The sequence below is a fragment of the Myodes glareolus genome, chromosome 26, assembly GCF_982192425.1.
Source record: "Myodes glareolus chromosome 26, mMyoGla1.1, whole genome shotgun sequence".
NCBI classification, from domain to species: Eukaryota; Metazoa; Chordata; class Mammalia; order Rodentia; family Cricetidae; genus Myodes; species Myodes glareolus.
In genome coordinates this window covers 32383849-32401128 of record NC_142051.1, presented here as the reverse complement: position 1 = coordinate 32401128, position 17280 = coordinate 32383849, and the positions used below count along the sequence as shown (strand labels likewise).

The following is a 17280-nucleotide window of genomic DNA, read 5'->3' as shown; positions in this document are numbered from 1 at the left end:
CTGCCTCAACTTGATGTGCGATGCTTTGTTGAAGCCCATGGGAAGCATGCCTCTTTCTAAATGGAGAGGCCTTCTTGAGAAGGATAATTGATGTGGGAGAACCCCATCTATTTCAGGCAGCACCATTCCTAGGCAGATGGGTGCGGCATATACAACAGAACTAGCTGAGTCAGTGGGTCAAGGAGTAAGAAGTCTTCCTCTATGGTTGCTTGCTCCAGTTTCCTTCCTTGAGTTCCTGTACAGAGCACACATTTTCCCTGTGTTATTAATACTGTCTATTTTCTCGGTTTTCAGAAACTCCTTAGTTATTGCAAGATTAATAGCATTTTCAAAAGCTGATATCGAATGAGACTATACACATGACACGTGTATTTTTAAGTACATTATCTTGATAGGAATAGAAAACACTCTCTGTGTTTATCGTAACATTAAGCATCTCTTCATAAGACGACTTAAAGGCTGATAGATGGGAAAACCCATACCTCATGAATTTGTACATTAGCTGTATAGCTTCCCAAATCCCCAAGGAATAAGTAATTTCCCCAAGCTCTCTCACTCCCTCACAAATGCTCACTTCTTTTCCTTTAATTGTATACATATGAGTAAGTATATTATTTATATGTTTTCAGGGCTGACCACTTGGTATTAGATAACCCAATGAGGGAAATTATCCCTAAGGAAAGACTGATTCTTCCTGTCTCAGTAGCTGATAATTTTCTACAGTTCTTTATCTAAGTTTGGGGCCCCATGAGATTTCCTCCATCTACCTGGCATTAGAATTATTCCAGTCTTGATCAAGCAGCCATAGTGTAAAGCTTTCCCGTGTAGAACTTCCCTGTCGTATGTAAGAGACTTAATCTTGTGGCATATTTCCTAGGCCTATGACTCTTCCAATTCTTCCACCGCATCTTCGTCCATGTTCTTGACCCTTGGGTGTATGAGTTGTATTGTACATGTATCACTTTGGGCTGGGTACCTCATAGTGAACTGCTCATTGCATTTTGATGAGCTGTGGTTTTCTGGAAAGGTCTCCAACTACGGTAAACATAAACTCCTTTGACGTTGAATTAGAACTACACTTAGACACTGAGTGTAAGAATAAGTCTTTAAAATGAAGTTAGGAATTATACTGGCTTAGAAAACGATAGCGGGGTCTTCTCTAAGGCCCATGACCTCACAGGCTGTGGTTAATTGGTTAGTTTCCAGTCTCAGATGGTATTTCCCTTCTGTTAAGTGGGTCTTACTTCCCTTAGATAGATGTTGGTGACTACCAAGTTATAAGCGCTACTGCTGCATTTTTAGGGACATATTGCCACGCTGGTCTTTGTTGGGGTTCACAAGTGCCACAGTTAGGTGAGGCTTTTGCTTCCATCCCTGTCTTTACAGCTTATATAACCCCTCCCCCACCATGCCCAGTACTAGGAACTTAGTTCTCAGGGAGGAGCTTGGTGAGACAGATCTAGCATGAATCTTCTGAATCCTCTCTGAATTATGTGGTGTCTTCAGCAATATGGACCTACACTGAACATCTAGGAGGCAACCAAGGGTGAACACAGCAGCCTATAATGTTTTGGGAGTTTCTTGGTGTCATCCAACCAACAATTGGAACAGAGGTTTCTTGGGCTTGATACTGGAGTTTTTGCTAGTCTCTTAGAAGGAACATTATCACCCTAAGTGACTTAACATCACGTGTGTGTGTGTGTGTGTGTGTGTGCACGCACAATTTTATATACATATAAAAATATGATTCTTTATGTCTTTTTCAAACATCCTTAGTGTTCTTTATCCCAGCTCCCTCCTTCTCTTTTTGTAATGTTCTCCTCCCGTCTCCCCAGTCGAAGCTACTCATTCCCCTTTTTTCAATGCCCCCTTCATAATCACCTGTATCCAAACAATTAAAACATATTTTTGTTATATCTTTGAGAATTTCATGCAAGTTTTTGATCATTTCTGCCCACCTTCCCTCCCTGGAAAAACTTTCCCAGTTCATCACTAATGCTTCGTATAGTCACATAACTTTGTATGTTTTATTTAATCCTTCAAGGTCAATATTTGCTGCTCACATATTCTCGGACATGTGGTCTGCCACTGGGGAGCAGTCAGCTTACCAGGCGTTAGACTTAAAAAGAACACGAGCTGCCTCCTTTCTCCCACAGCTAATAACTGCCAGCATTTCTACGGCTTTGGGTATTTGTTTGCCCAACTTCTCTCTGGGAGTGCGTCTTGCATGGGATTGCATGGGTGTTAAATAAGCTGTTGAAAAGACTGTGAGTTTATATATGCAACTACCCTGCTGTATGCAGAAGATAGTTTCCTTGTGGTCATTCATTCCTTCAGGCGTTTACATTCTTCTCGCCCCCTCTTCTTTAGTGATTCCTGAGCCTTCAGAGGGAGGTTGGTTTCGCTTTGTTCAGATTCTGACTGTGCCCTTGTTCTTCCCTCTTGAAGTAACAAAGCCTTTAAATAATTTTTAATTTTTGAAAGGAGACCACAGTTGAGAGATAATGGGTTTTAAAAGACTTTGAATTTAAAAGAGACTGGATACGTTAGAGACAGAATTTTTAAGTGTTTGATCAAACTTTAAAAGACCATGGGACATTTAAAATTTGTAATGTTTATAATGCAATGGTGATATTAGTAAATGATCTTGAAAATGAACAAGATAGGAAATGTGACTTACCAGTACTGTATAGCTGTGTCAAGTTGACAAAGGGGTCAGTTGTCCTGGCTAGTTCTATGTCAACTTGACACAAGGTAGAGTCCTCTGAGAAAAGGAAACTTAATTATGAAAATGTCTCTATAAGATGGGGCTGTAAACAGACCTATGAGACATTTTCATAATTAGTGATTGATACAGAAGGGCCTAGATCATTGTGGGTGGTGCCATCCTTGAGTTGGTATTCTTGGGTTCTTAAGAAAGCCCAAATTGAGCAAATCAGAGCACAAGCCAGTTATCAGCACTCCTCCATGGCCTCTGCATCAGCTCCTGCCTCTGAGTTCCTGTCCTGTTTGAGTTTCTGTCCTAACTTCCTTCACTGATGGACTAAGATGTGGAAGTCTAAGCTAAATAAACCTTTCATTCCCAATTTCCTTTTGGTCATAATGTTTCACCATAGCAACAGCAATCCTAACTGTAGGGGAGTGGAAGTGTTATAGCTCTGGAGCTGTAACGATACCCTGACCAATCAGAAAGCCGGGCTTTATTTCGAGCTGCAAAAAGGCGTCAAAAGTCGCAATAAGACAGCTCAGGCCTAGAGAGAAAGGGGTCCTGACTTGTCAGGAAGCCAGGCTACCTGAAGTTGGGGTGCAGTGGGGGATGGTCTCCCTGCAAAATATAGCTATCTCACTGCTCTCCTGGACAGCAGCTACAGATGAGATCTTTTCTGTTCCCCTAAGGGAATGTCCTAGCAATCCTATCAGCTTCTTCTTCTTCAGTCCAACATGTTACTTCTTTGGCTAACACTCTGTTAAAGGGGAAGTCCCTGCAGAAATGTAGCAATCTCCTCTGGCTCTGTCAAAAAGTTATTACTTTGTCTGCTCTGCCATGCTCAGCCCCCCCCCCCCTCGCAACACACACCCCAAAGGATGGTCTCAGCAATGTTTTTCAGTTCTGTCCCCTAAGAAACATCTCAGTCAGGTTCTTCTCTTCTGCAATGGCTAATGAAGATCATCACCCAAGACTCTTTTGAGAAAGAGGTTTATTTGGAAAGGGGTCCAGAAGAGTGGCTACCTCTGCCAGAGTGGAGAAAGGCAGCCTTCAACTGAACAGGCAGAGAGGCTAATATAGGGTTTCTTAAGGGTAGAGTTTTCCCAGAGAGAAAAAGGATCAGTTAGTTTTCCCTGGTAAGGGTCAGGGGCAGAGATGGCTCTGATTTCATGACCAAACTGTGTTTCTTTCATTGACTCTGGGCTAAGAGTCTAGGGGCTCAGGGATTGGTTGGTTTCCTGCTCAGGGATTGGTTAGTTTTTCTGCTTCAGTTGGCCCTTTTCCCTTACACTAAGTAATACAGGCATCCTAGAAGAGAAGTTACTATCACCACTCTGCTAGACCACCATGATGCCTTACTACATTCCAAATCTTACCCTTAATACCCATAGATAAATGTAGCTACCGCCCTGCATCTGAGAAATTGTCTCTTTTACAGCAAATGGAGACCATCAGAGAAAGCTGCAACTGCACACTATGCAGAGGTGAAGAGATAGATGGTGGGGAGCTCAGCCCCAGTATATACATCTGTATCCCAGCTCCTGCATCTACGGTTCAGAAGAGGGAGCATAGGGATCATAAGAGTTAGAATACCAGGAAGTATTCTAACTGTCGGCTGTGGAATGACTGTATGAAGAAGATCAGAAGTATGTCAGTATCAGTAGACAGGCTATTGTGACCGGGAGTGCATTTGAGGGGTCGAGCCTCAGACAGAGAACTGCAGGCAGCTAATGACTGTCTGGAGAGGGAGAATTAGCCTGTCACAGAGATGAGTGCCCTTACCCGTTACCCAAAACAATGTATGAAATATATGAAACCACACATACAGTATAAAAGTGCATTCAACATGTGTGTGTTTGTATGCATCTGCATGCGTGTAACAATAATAATCAAAGAAAAGGGTTATTGACTTGAGAGTGGGGTGTCATGGCAGGGGTTGGAGGGTGGATACATGAAAGGAACCGGAGGGAGAAAAGGGGAAGTAGGTAATTTAATTCTATTATAATTATATATATATATATATTAAATGAGGCATTTGTTTCTCTTTATTCTGAATAGAGATGAATACTGACTGATTTGGGATGAACTACTACTGCCACCAAGTGTTAGGATTCCAAAACAGTTATATATGTTTTTCCATTGAAAATGTAGTATAAAGCATGCCAACCTGTGCCGCTGTACAACATCATAAAACTGTCCAAATAAAGTGAATACTGATGAATAGATAAAACATATTTTACTGGATTTAGTAAACAAAGTATAAGATGAACACCAATGATTTTGTTTCCACAAATACCATGGCCATTATTATGGCTAACAGACAGACAGGCAGACACACACACACAACATGAAAGCTATGTTTTGCTAGGAAAAATTAAAGTGATTTTTTTTTACCATTTAATAACGTAAGAAACTATGTGCATTAAGTTGAGTGCATGCAACTGACATTTATTCCGTGTTCTTGCAGATGGCCTTTCAGTTATGACAATAATTTGCAGTTCACAGAATAATGGCTGGGTTTTCACTCACAAGCGTGAATTCTCCCAATAACATACATGATTTTGTGATTGGTTTTTAGGTGGCAATCTAAAGCAGTGCTTTCCTCTTAGCTTGTGTCAATCCTTACAGAAGAGGAGGGCTCTACTACTCCTGGGGTCCTAACAGTTGGAAGCTGACATATGAGCTCGTGCTGCTTTAAGCAACCTCGCTTGATTGTGCAAAGATGGAAAATTAAAGCAATATATGGGCCTTATAAGTATATCTTGTTGTAAGTCTGAATCAGAGTATTTCATTTGTCAACATTTAACGTACATAAATGAAGTACAAAAGTCTTTTTTTTTAAAATCCCCATTACACTCCTGACTGTAGTGTTTACTGTGCCAGCAAAACACCTTGACCCATAGCGGCATTCCTCTTCCAGTATATAAAAAGCTTATATTATAGTCCCAAGTTTAGAAAATTCTGGAATTTTCTAACTGAGAGGTCAGTCGTTCAGTGGTTAAGAGTGCTTGCTCTTCTTGCAGAGGACCTTAGGTCAGTGCCTAGCACCTACGTGGTTTAGCTCACAGTAACCTGTAATTCTAGCTTCAGAAGATCCAGCACCTTCTTCTGTCTTCTGTAGACACCTGCTCATGTGTGTCAGGCACTCACATAGGCACAGTAAACACAATTACTGTGTTTTAGTAGACAATACAACTAGCAAAATAATGCTAATACTGTGTTTGACAAAAAGTCACATCAAGTGATCAAAAACCAATGAATGCAAATTACTGGTAAAATGATACACATCTTTTTAAACTTAGAAAGGGGGAATTTTACTATAATAATGTATATATATATATGTTTTGACTACCATATATTTATATTTACTTATGTATTATATTATTTATATATTCATTTATTGATATCACATTTTAAAGTCATATCAAGTCCTTTAATAAACAGACTTTGGCTGGCACTGTGCCATTTTGAGCTAACGGTAGCCATGTCTTCCAGCTCGTGAGTATGCCTCTATAACATGATCCTTGGAGGCTAAAAGTGTCATATCTCTGCATTTCCAGCCCAGTAGGCTGCCTTAAGCAAGGAACTCTACAAGGGAATTGAATGATATCTGTGGAATCTACATTCCCAAGACAACTGGAGTCCTGACTCTAGGAAGCCCATTCTGGTCTCCGTTTTCAGAAGGTTTACACTTGACCTTAGCAGTCTCAAGACTTTTGCACATCCACTCTTCTGACATTTACTTGGCTGGTGTCTTCAGTGGGCAGAGTTCTGCTTTCCACAGTTCAGCTCACCACAGTAACATGATAGTAATAGTCTAAGATTTTTTTATTCTCTCTCCTCTGCGATCAAGCCTGGCAAGCGTCAATGTTTTTGAAAAAAAATAATACAGAACAAATAAACAAAAACTCAGGCTCAAGATTCGAGGCTGGGGGAGGGGAGAGATGCCTGCTGTTGCTCAGATACAGAGCCAGGTGTCTTGACGTATTCTTTATGAGAAGCCAATATGAAAGTGATGGTTACGTTGCTGAATCTTTAGGGATACCTGCTTCTTTCTTTTCAGTCTTCCTTCCAACCTTAGGGAATACATTCTCTATACAACTGAAACATGCTCATAGTATGAACAAGGAACCCAGGCTTCTTAAGAGTTTACATGGCAAGGTGAATCTGATTCATACCTGTTTACCTGAGTCAGATACCATGTCTTAACTAGGACACGACTCAGAATAGTCCTATTCTCAAAATCAGCTCCATGTCGTGCTCCATGGTAATGTTTAACCAACAGATTCATCTGGGGAATACTAGAATTAAGTACGGTGCTTTTTCATATGTATTCCATTATATCATAAGGGGTCTACTAAAGATGAGTTGATAGGAGGAGGATGCTATGAACTTATCTCTACGGTCAAACAGGCTTGGGTTTAAAGGCTAACAGTAAAGTTCATCAGTCTCCAAGGCCTTGGGCAAAGTCCCTTCAGTTCCAGAGTCTATGAAACCTGGTCATCCTCTCTTGAAGTAGGCAGGGATTTTTGTTGTTGTTTTGTTTTGTTTGTCGAGACAGGGTGTCTCTGTAGTTTTGGAACCTGTCCTGGAACTAGCTCTTGTAGACCAGGCTGGCTTAGAACTCAGAGAAATCTGCCTTCCTCTGCCGCCCGAATGCTGGGATTAATGGCGTGTGCCACAACGCCTGGCCGAAGGCAAGGATATTACATGCTTGGGATGCACACGTAGTAAATGTTTGTGGTCATGTTTCATGTGCCACCAGTCCGACTTCTGAACTTATAAGAGTGGGGAAGAAATGGGGTCCCAATTTCCTTTACCGCAGCCGCTCTCAGAGCGGTAGAAAAAGCGTTCTCCCATTCCACCCTGCTGAAGGAGAAGGCCCATGTTCCATCAGACCCCAACAGATTTAAAAGAGAAATTTCAAATACCTCCCTTTTCCCCAAGCGTTGCCAGGGTGTGAGCATTGCCCACCTTTACCTCAGCCTCAAATCCTGCGTCACAAAACCCCTTGAGAATGTTCAGGGGACCTCTAGTTCCAGCGGGAACCCCTCCTCCTCACAGACAGCGCCATGTCCAATCCAATTGGCTGTCGTCCTTGGCAACCAAGGACGCGGTGGGAACGTGGGGTGGGGGTAGGGAGGCCCCAGCAGGTATTTAAAGGCTGCCACTGCCCACGCCCATTCAGTCCGGCCAGGACGGCGACGGTGAAGCACCTGGGTTGAGAGGGAGGAGCAAGGTAACACGCAAGCGATCCCTGCCTCTCCCGTCCCCAGCCCAAGCCTCGTGTGAGGCGGGTGTGTGAGGGACCCGGGAGTGGTTCTCACAGCTCATCGCCCACCACCACCTTCCTCCCCCACCATCCTTACCCCACCCAAATCACCTGGGCAAGACAACCCAGGTGCGAAAGACAGTGATTCTGAAGGGAAGAGCTAGCGAGTGGAGAAGCAAGAGTTCAGGCGAGGTCACAGCCACAAGCACCTGGCCCTAGGGACCAGCAGAAAGGCTCTTCTGATTGACCATCGGATCTGGCCTAAGTGACAGCACCTAGGAGGCTACCACTAAGAAGACCTCGTGGAGATCCCTAAACCATGACCCAGACGGTCAACGAAAGGGAAGATCCCCTCAATCTGGGCGGAGGCGGTTGGGCATCCTCCATTCCATTGCGCACTTGGTCCTCCTACCACCGAAGGCAGAGGGGTTCTCAGATGTCCAAGCGGCGTTACCGTGATGGCACCAAAGCTGAATATGAGGCTCCCAGGAAACAACCGAAGCAACAGCATAGCCCTGGCCCATGGTTCCAACCGCCCAGAGGGCCCTATTGGGCGGTGTACTCCAACTGGGGACGCTGCGGAGAGCCCTGGCGCCCACCTCTGATGGCATTCCAGAGCCCCCTGTGCCCAGCGCAGATGATCCGAGCCTATGGTCTGCAACCGGTCTGCCTTTGCTGCTGTTGCTGCTGGAGCGGACACTGGAACCCCTGTTGGGAGAGACCCCCTGGCAGAAAGAAGCGCTGGGGACGCAGGGGCCGTGGCCTGCGCCGCCACCCTCGTCGCTCCTTCCCGAGGAGCCCACCAATAGACCTGAGCAAGCTGCTGAGGCCAGTCAACCTTTACGGGTGGCGGGCGCCTGGGATGAGAGCGCCTCGGAACACCACTCAGTTTATCATGAACCAGGTCTATGAAGACATGAGGCAGCAAGAGAAGATGGAGCGCCAGCAGGCGGTGTTGAGAGCTCAGCAAGCCCAGGCCGGTGGCACCACGCCGGGAGGCTCCACCGTCAACAAGGGGCCTCATGGCGGCGTCGAGGTAGAGGACAGATTGCCTGAAGATCTGTATGGCTTAATGCAGGATCCCTCTCTAACCTTCAGTCCCGCTCCAGTGCAGCAAATCCAGTCTCCCACCCCACAGCGGGAAGAGGAGGAGGAGAAAAACGATGATGAGTGTGGAGAGGTGTGTGATGAAAAGGAGGAGAGCGAGGAGGAGGAGGACGAGGAGGATGGAGAGGCAGAGGATGAAGATGTGGATGAGGAGGAAGTTGACGAGGCTGACAATATGGAAGAAGGAGAAGAGGACCAAGAAGAGGAGGATATGTTGGAAGAGGAGGGGCTGGAGGAGGGACAGCAGAGAGAGGAAGACAAATTCTTGCCTCTGGGAATGCCTTTGTCAATCCTAGTAGGGGACGAAGAGGAAAGAGAGAACTTCATAAACTACGACTTATTAAGCCGAGAACAAATAATTCCCAACGTGCCAGAGGCAGATCTGTTTATGGTACCGGACATTAGCTGTTAGCCTTCAGAAAGGGAATTGAGAAACAAAAAGGAACTGATTTGAGGCTAATGGGGATTAACAACTTATTAAATGCAAATTCAAAAGCGAGTTCCATTAATAAACATCAGTGTAAACACCTTCGTTGGCCACTATAAAATATTTAAACATTGGTGTGTTTGTGTATGACTGTGACGGGTGGGGGAAAGAAAGATTTCAGATATATTTTATTGGAAATGATTAAAGGCCAAATATTTTATTACTACAGTTTGAATATTTTCATTTGCTGTCTCCCTCTTCAGACAACTGAGATTTTGTAGTTCAAACTTTTTTTTTTGCAATATCAAACAGCATTAAGTTTAATGAGCTTGCAGTCCACAGACTTTTGACTGTCACATGCTTAAGAAGCATGCATGGTGACCACTGAATATTTACACTGCCCTTGTCACTGAGGGCACCGAGAAGAGTCTTTTCCTACAGCTGTAGATTTTCCACCGTCAGAGTTCATTTTTGAGGGCTGTATTTTGTAACCCCGTTTGCAGGCTGTTGTGGCTTTGCTCATTTATATTCCTTATTTCACAGTGCTATGGATCTTCCTCAGAGGAACATGAAGTTGCTTCTGTGGAACTGGTTATTTGCCATGGCCTCAACAATCCATAATCCATGCATGGAGAGGATTCCCCATGGTCAGAAGCCAACTTGTACATCTAGTTAAGATCCAAGGTAACTGCAAACAATGGCACATGGCTTATATTTTGAAGCCTTGTTCATGCATATAGTCCTTGCATACGTTCAGAGGAAATAGAAACCTAGCTTTGCAGAATGGATTAAAGAAATGATTGTTGACTTTTGCGGGGGGTAGAATATCTAATTTTGTTTCCCAGTTTGTCTTCTTTAAAAAAGAGAGTAAAAATGATGTGCAAATATGTGCCTGTGTGTTTTAATAATCTATGGAGAACACATCCTTCCAAATAGCTACCATGCTTCAAAGAGTTTTAAGAGGTAAAAATGAGATATCTCCCTCCAGTTGCGTAAGTTCCACTGACTGCATTTGCCTAGAGTCATCCTAGATGAAGAATTTGAGTACAACGGCTTCAGAATTCCACCTTGTCAGTTAGGCGTCTTAACTTGATATACTAGTACTTGTTGGTTGACCAGAATATTTTCTTGTTGATCTCTTTCTTGGGTAGGTATTGATTTATTTGCAGGATTATAGGCAATTGAGTAATAAAATTATTAAAAATGTCCTCATTTGTATTTAAATATCTCAAATCTATGCAGCTGTTCTCCAGTGTCCAACAGGATGAAGGAAAAAAAACCTCTTTGTAAAATTCTACAAACCACACCAAACATTACAAATTACATCAATAAATATCAAACATTTTATTGTAAGGTAGGAAAGTATTATTTTATGTATGACTCAGTCTAAATGTTCTATCAAATTGATTTAAATTAGCTATTATTTGCCTTCCTATTATAGTTATTATATGTACATATAGGGGAAACAAAACCCTATGACCCTGATATTGGCTGATCCCTACACATCAAAACTCAAATGTGCTCCACTGAAAACATTTGTGAAAAATCACTATGACAAATGCATATAGCTTTCTATTTAAGAAAACTATCTAGCCTTGACTGTTTTTATAGAATCACACCTGGAAAATTCTCAATCTCTCATTATAAGAGATAACTTCTTGTAAATTTAAAACTTCTAATTTTTAATATTTTTGAATTTTATCCATGTACGCAAAGCATTAGAATCATCCACACCACTGAACTATCTCCCTTGGTTTCCTGACACACTACCTTAACATCTTCCAAACTTTGTAGCTTCTAAAAAATTAAATTCAGCACATTAAATGCCTCCAAAGCTTTTCTTTTTAGATCACTACTACAGATTTTCTTAGTCTCTGTCCTACCCCTATGAAGAGGCTCCATGACCAAGTCATTTAGTTTGGGGCTTTCTTACAGTTTCAGAGGCTTAGTCCATTATCATCATGACAGGAAGCAAGGCAGCAGGCATGGCAGGGGAAGGTGCTAGAGAAGACTTGAGACCTGCATCCTGATCCACAGCTAGAGAAAGAGGGAGAGAAAGAGAGAGAGAGAGAGAGAGAGAGAGAGAGAGAGAGAGAGAGAGGAAGAAGAAGAGGAGGAGGAGAAGAAGAAGAGGAGGAGGAGGAGGAGGTGGAGGAGGAGGAAGAAGAAGAAGAAGAAGAAGAAGAAGAAGAAGAAGAAGAAGAAGAAGAAGAAGAAGAAGAAGAAGAAGAAGAAGAAGAAGGAAAGAAGAGGAGGAGGAGGAGGAGGAGGGGGAGGAGGAAGAGAAGAGAGAACACCTAGAAAAAGAAGAAGGGGGAGGAGGAGGGGAGGGGAGAGAGCACCTCGAACTACCATTGATTTTTTGAGACTTCAAGACCCCTCCATTGAAACACTTCATCGACAAAGCAGTATCTAATCCTTCTAATTCTTTCCATGAGTGCCACTCACTGGTGGCTGAGTATTTATATATATGAGCCTACGGGGGAGGGGGGGAGGAATTCTTATTCAACTATCACAGGGATATAAGTGACTATTTAGGAGCTTACATTCTAATCTAGGGACTGTCATTCAGCAGTTACTGAACTACTATTAAAATTTACTACGGTTCACTAAACTATGTGAAAAATAATGGCACAACGATGATCCACCAAAATACTTTTATCTGAAGGAACACTATGAAAGCTCAAATCCGAAGTAAATCTTAGAGTGAGGCTGGGATATTTGCTATGTGTTTTGGGGTGGGGAGGTTGGAGCCTAAGATGCCAGCATCTGGGAGAAGCTTTGGGACATTGAGGATCTGAGAATTGACCTAAGGAATAGAATCTGGAGGAAGAAGCAGCCAATAAGAAGCCAAAGAGGTAGGCAGAAGTCATTACCTATGTTTTTTCCCTTTTTTTTTAAATTGATTTTTATTGAGCTGTACATTTTTCTCTGTTCCCCTCCCTGGTCATTATCTAACTAATTACTATACTTATCTGGATCTTTTGAAAGACATGAGCAAAACAAAAACTACTCACTGGTGACTCTCTGACTAATCTTGTTTTAGAATGAGACACTGTGATGATCCTGGAGGTTAATAGGAAAAAAATGAAATCATGTTGAGAACTGGGGTAACCCCTACCACAGTACACCATTACATATTTCTTAGACCAGGTCACCCTACTCTGTCATGCAATGAAGTATGTCGAGTTCACTTAGCATGATTGTTGTAGCTACGTCTTACCATCCATTCAGCAACTCCACGCAGCTTATTCTGGTAACTTAAGGATGGTTCAGTAGACTTGAGCATCAGTGAGGCTCAAAGTAGACCCAGTGTTTATGTTAGGAGGTAAGGTGTACTGGAAGAAAAAAGTATGTCTCAAAGAAACTCATTCTCTTCTTTTCTTCTTCTCCTCTTCCTCTATTTTTAGGGCTGACATAGTACTTTGATATCAGGTGCTAAGATTTATCCATTATGCTCTATATAAACATGAGACATTAGATTAATTTCTAAAGCTGATGTGATATTTGAAGAAAGCATTTCAGTTAATACTTGTTAAATGCTTTACGTCAGTTATATAAACACAATCAAACAAATTACCAGTATATATGTATACAGTATATACATTTGCTTAAATATAAAGGTTTAAATAAATACATACATAATTATTAATAGAAAATATCCAAGTAAAGTTTTCTAATTTTATTACATCTCATTAAAAACTGTACAAACATTCACTTAAAATACTCATGAATTTATAGGTAACGTTGTAATTTTTCAGTGTAACAAAATCATTTGGAAGTTAATAGCTGGAAATTCTGTTTATGCTACACTTTTAAAATTCATTATAGATAAAAACAATGACAATTCTGAGTAATATCAGTATATATCATAAGACTATAAAAACACACAGCTCATATTCCAAAAAAAAATTTGAACATATACAAGACTTTGGCAGACATTATCCATTTTAAGCATATAGCCACCCTCACAACTAATATTTTACTTACCAGTTACATATAATGGAAAAATCAAACGAAGAAATTGTTTCCAGTCCCTAGTTGTCTAATTTTAGATCAAAATTGCAGGTATACTTTCTTACTTGAATATACTTCCCTGTAGCCAATTTAGAACTTTATCCAAAACAGAAGAAAGAAAGGAAAGGAGAAAAGTATAGAGAACGTAAATAAAACAATTTAGGAACAACCTAAGTTTGAGCTGAATTCTGAGTAGCAAAACAGTCTCTTCAGTATGAGACCTACAACTAAAAGACACCTATGAAATGTACCATCATTCCTACCTTCTGTTAGTATACCTAAAGTTTTATGTCATGTGCAAGGTTGATTCTCTCTGGGCTATTAGACAGAGGTCAGTGTTGCTAGAGTATATTCTTTTCATGCAGTGAAGCAGAATTAACAATGATCTTTTTGGAATCATTAGGACACAAGAAAGAAAGAATATATTTCTCTATTTGAATTCACATTGGTGTAGAGATAGTTATGATTGTTTCGTTACTGGGAGAAAGAAGAAGGATTTGAGACAAATTCATTGCTTAAACAAGCTACACTTGAATATTTTTCCTGGAAACTCATCTTTTAACTTCAAAATATACTCAATATTTAGCAAGTAGACTTTAATTACTTTTTGAAAAATCTCCATCTACAGCTACATGCACGAACAGAGAGGCAGAGAGCAGACTTCCTCCAACAGGAAGATTTCACATTGAGAAGATTGTCCAAGCAGAGGTTCTGACCTGCAGGTGGTAAAGAGTTAAAGAATGTTATGAAGCAGCACTCTTTCATAGCTATGAGTACTAGCTCTGATTTCTTATCACTTTGTCTCTTCGAAGCTTTTCAGTAATGAGAAAGGGCATTTCTCCATGGTAGATGGTTACCTCCATGAGTGAGTCTCCCTTCAAATGAGAAGCTGATCTCAAGGGTGCAGACCGTGAATACATTTGTCACTTCCTTTGCCAATTACTCACTTGGAAGTGTAAATTTTATACAATAAATGACCCTGAATCAAAGACTTACAGATGTTTGTGTTGAAAAGTCATAGGTTCAAACCTCTATCATCTTGCTTTGTGTAAATCATGCCTGGATTTTTCCCATGTGAAGGCCACTTGCAGAGGTATGTATAACATGTTTAAATGAATAGTCATAGTTCCAGTAATGAGAACTCTCAGGGATGGTGGACATGGCTCAGTCAGTAAAGTACTTGCTCACAGACATGAAGACCCAAGTTCAGATTCCCAGTATTTATATAAAAAGCTGAGTGGATAGATAATGCGGAATGTCTTTCTATATATGTGCAGCATTTACTGGTTGATTGATAAAGTTGTTTTGACCAATGGCTTAGCAGAGTAAAGCCAGGTGGGAAATCTGAACAGAGATATATAGAAAGAGTAAGTGGAGTCAAAGAGATGCCAAAGTAGCCACCAAAAAATAAAAAATAAAAACTAAATAAAATATGCCAGAACATTACAGGTAAGTCACAGCCTCGTGGCAATATATAGAGTAATAAAAACAGGTTAATTTAAGATGCAAGATCTAGCTGGGAATATGCCTTAGCCATTGGCCAAACAGTGATGTAATTAATATAGTTTCTGTGTGATTATTCATGTCTGGGTGACTGAAAACTGAAAGTTCGGTCTCCGTCTACAGATAGGCATGCATCTGAAACCCCAAGCCTGAAGAAGTAGAGATATACCTATCTATAGATAGGTGTACAAGTAGATGTCTGGGGATCACTAGCCACCTAACCAGCTATTGATGTGCTCTACGTTCAGAGGCAAGATAGCTTGTCTCAAACGAACAAAAACAATGAAGAACTCCCTGTCTCTGTCACACACACACACACACACACACGCACACACACACACACACATCATACCACTAACATACAAAAAATAAATTGGATGAGCCTTTGTACACCAGTTTGCCCCAAATTTTCTCTACAGGATAATACAGAAAATGTAATACATTTTAAATAAGATAAGGGTATAAGGCGTTTAAAATATCTTTGACAGACAGCCCATGAACTCTCTGGACCACTGCTTCTTGTACATGTGTCCTATACTACATCCTGCTAGGCATCTATTTTTTGAAATTTTTTCTTTGACTCTGCTTTTAAAATAGGTTTTTCCAGATTTAAGACACTGATGATTGCAGGCTACAACAGACATGCCTCATGATTTGAGTGTTGAATAGCTTTATATTGCTACCTCACACGAAGTTAATACTATATTCATTCAACGTTGTGGTTTTAAAAATCATTGTAAGAAGAGAATCAGTAAGAATATCTGTAACACAAGCTGGATGCTTGCTTAATACATTTTTTTTCTTTTCCAATAAGTTCAAATTTGATTGGAGATATTGAATATCTCAGTATAGTTAATGTGAATACAATTTTAACATGTAGGAATTGAGTTTTATATTTATTTTACATGTTTCAGACATTAAATGGCATGTATGGAGCTATTAGGACTATTGATGTGGACATGCTTCGACAGTCTCACATGGCATTTGAAGTATCTATGGTGGATAATTCTTACATATAGATATATTTATGTGTTCCATGTGTATTTTAATTCTATTAATTTAAAATTTTTGCCTATATAATTTGCTATTTCTCAACAATGCTTCAATTACCTTATATTCTTTAACATTTACCGTAACTAAACACCAAAGTCAGAAATTCAGTGCTCCAAATGCAGTCAGGGGGTTGTGTTTTGTTAACTTCTTATTAATGGTAGGATCCCCTTGAACTTGGAGATCATAATGGCACTACCAAACCACAGTTAAGATGAAGTCAAATGGTTTCTGTGTTCTGGCTTTATGTCCCACCGTTTTTTCCAAAGTCAGTATTCTCATTTTCAAAAATAAGTAATATGTCAAGGCTTTTCTCTCTCCTTTAAAATATTATGTGGTTCCAAGCTACTTTCTGCACAAATATTTGAATAGAAATCACTGTTAATGAAACTGACTCTTTTTCTTAACTGCTGTGTCTTAAATACACTGAAAAACTTAAATTCCCTAGCTCGATATACATCTGCCCCCTAGTGGCCATGATGCGCGTGACCCGTGGGAGACCTGTGCCAGTTCTAGGGGCATTTTGGAAAGATACAGCACAGATCGGACGGATCACCTCTCTACGTGTCACTCGTCATGAACTAACAACACATGCATGGGGATTACAGCAAATTGTCACACCTTACGCTTCTGATAATTGTGGCTCTCCTAATTTAATTTTAATTAATAAACAGCTCATTCATGAAAAAAAGAAGCACATAGCATAGTAATACACATAAAATAATCTGATCGTGTTGCAAAATGCACTGTAATTATATATTTATTTCAATATATTGCTATGTGACTCTGGGTTTTCTTTTTTGAGCCAGAAGACTAAGATAAAGAAAAAAGATGCTTTGAAAAATTCTTAGATTTGTGTATTTTGTATTTCTGTACAGGTTTTTAATTAGTTACAAGAACATTATCTACTTATATTTTATCTAAGGCATTCTCACAGTGAATCTGTTGAATCTCTTTTGACATATAGGTCACTAATTATCATGTTTTTTCACTGACAGTGTATTTGTTTTGTTTTAATGGTTCCAGGAGGGGGAGTTGTGGTTTATATGCTTAGATATGAAATCCAAGCTGCTAAGCTATATAATATTTCATACCTTCATCTTAAGAGTTAAGACTAACAGTATGTGATCCTTCTTTGGCTTAGTTTTAAGAGAGAGAGAGAGAGATGTATGCCGGCGACACATAGGACCTGAATAT

General features: G+C 40.6%; 1 protein-coding gene across 1 annotated transcript; it reads left to right on the top strand.

The window, feature by feature from the left end:
- The first annotated feature begins 7932 nt into the window (after positions 1–7932).
- On the top strand, positions 7933–9736 carry Ccer1 (coiled-coil glutamate rich protein 1). Its single transcript, XM_048418787.3, has one exon. It carries the CDS (start codon positions 8299–8301, stop codon positions 9496–9498), a length of 1200 nt encoding a protein of 399 aa, XP_048274744.3. The 5' UTR covers positions 7933–8298; the 3' UTR covers positions 9499–9736.
- Positions 9737–17280: the final 7544 nt, after the last annotated feature.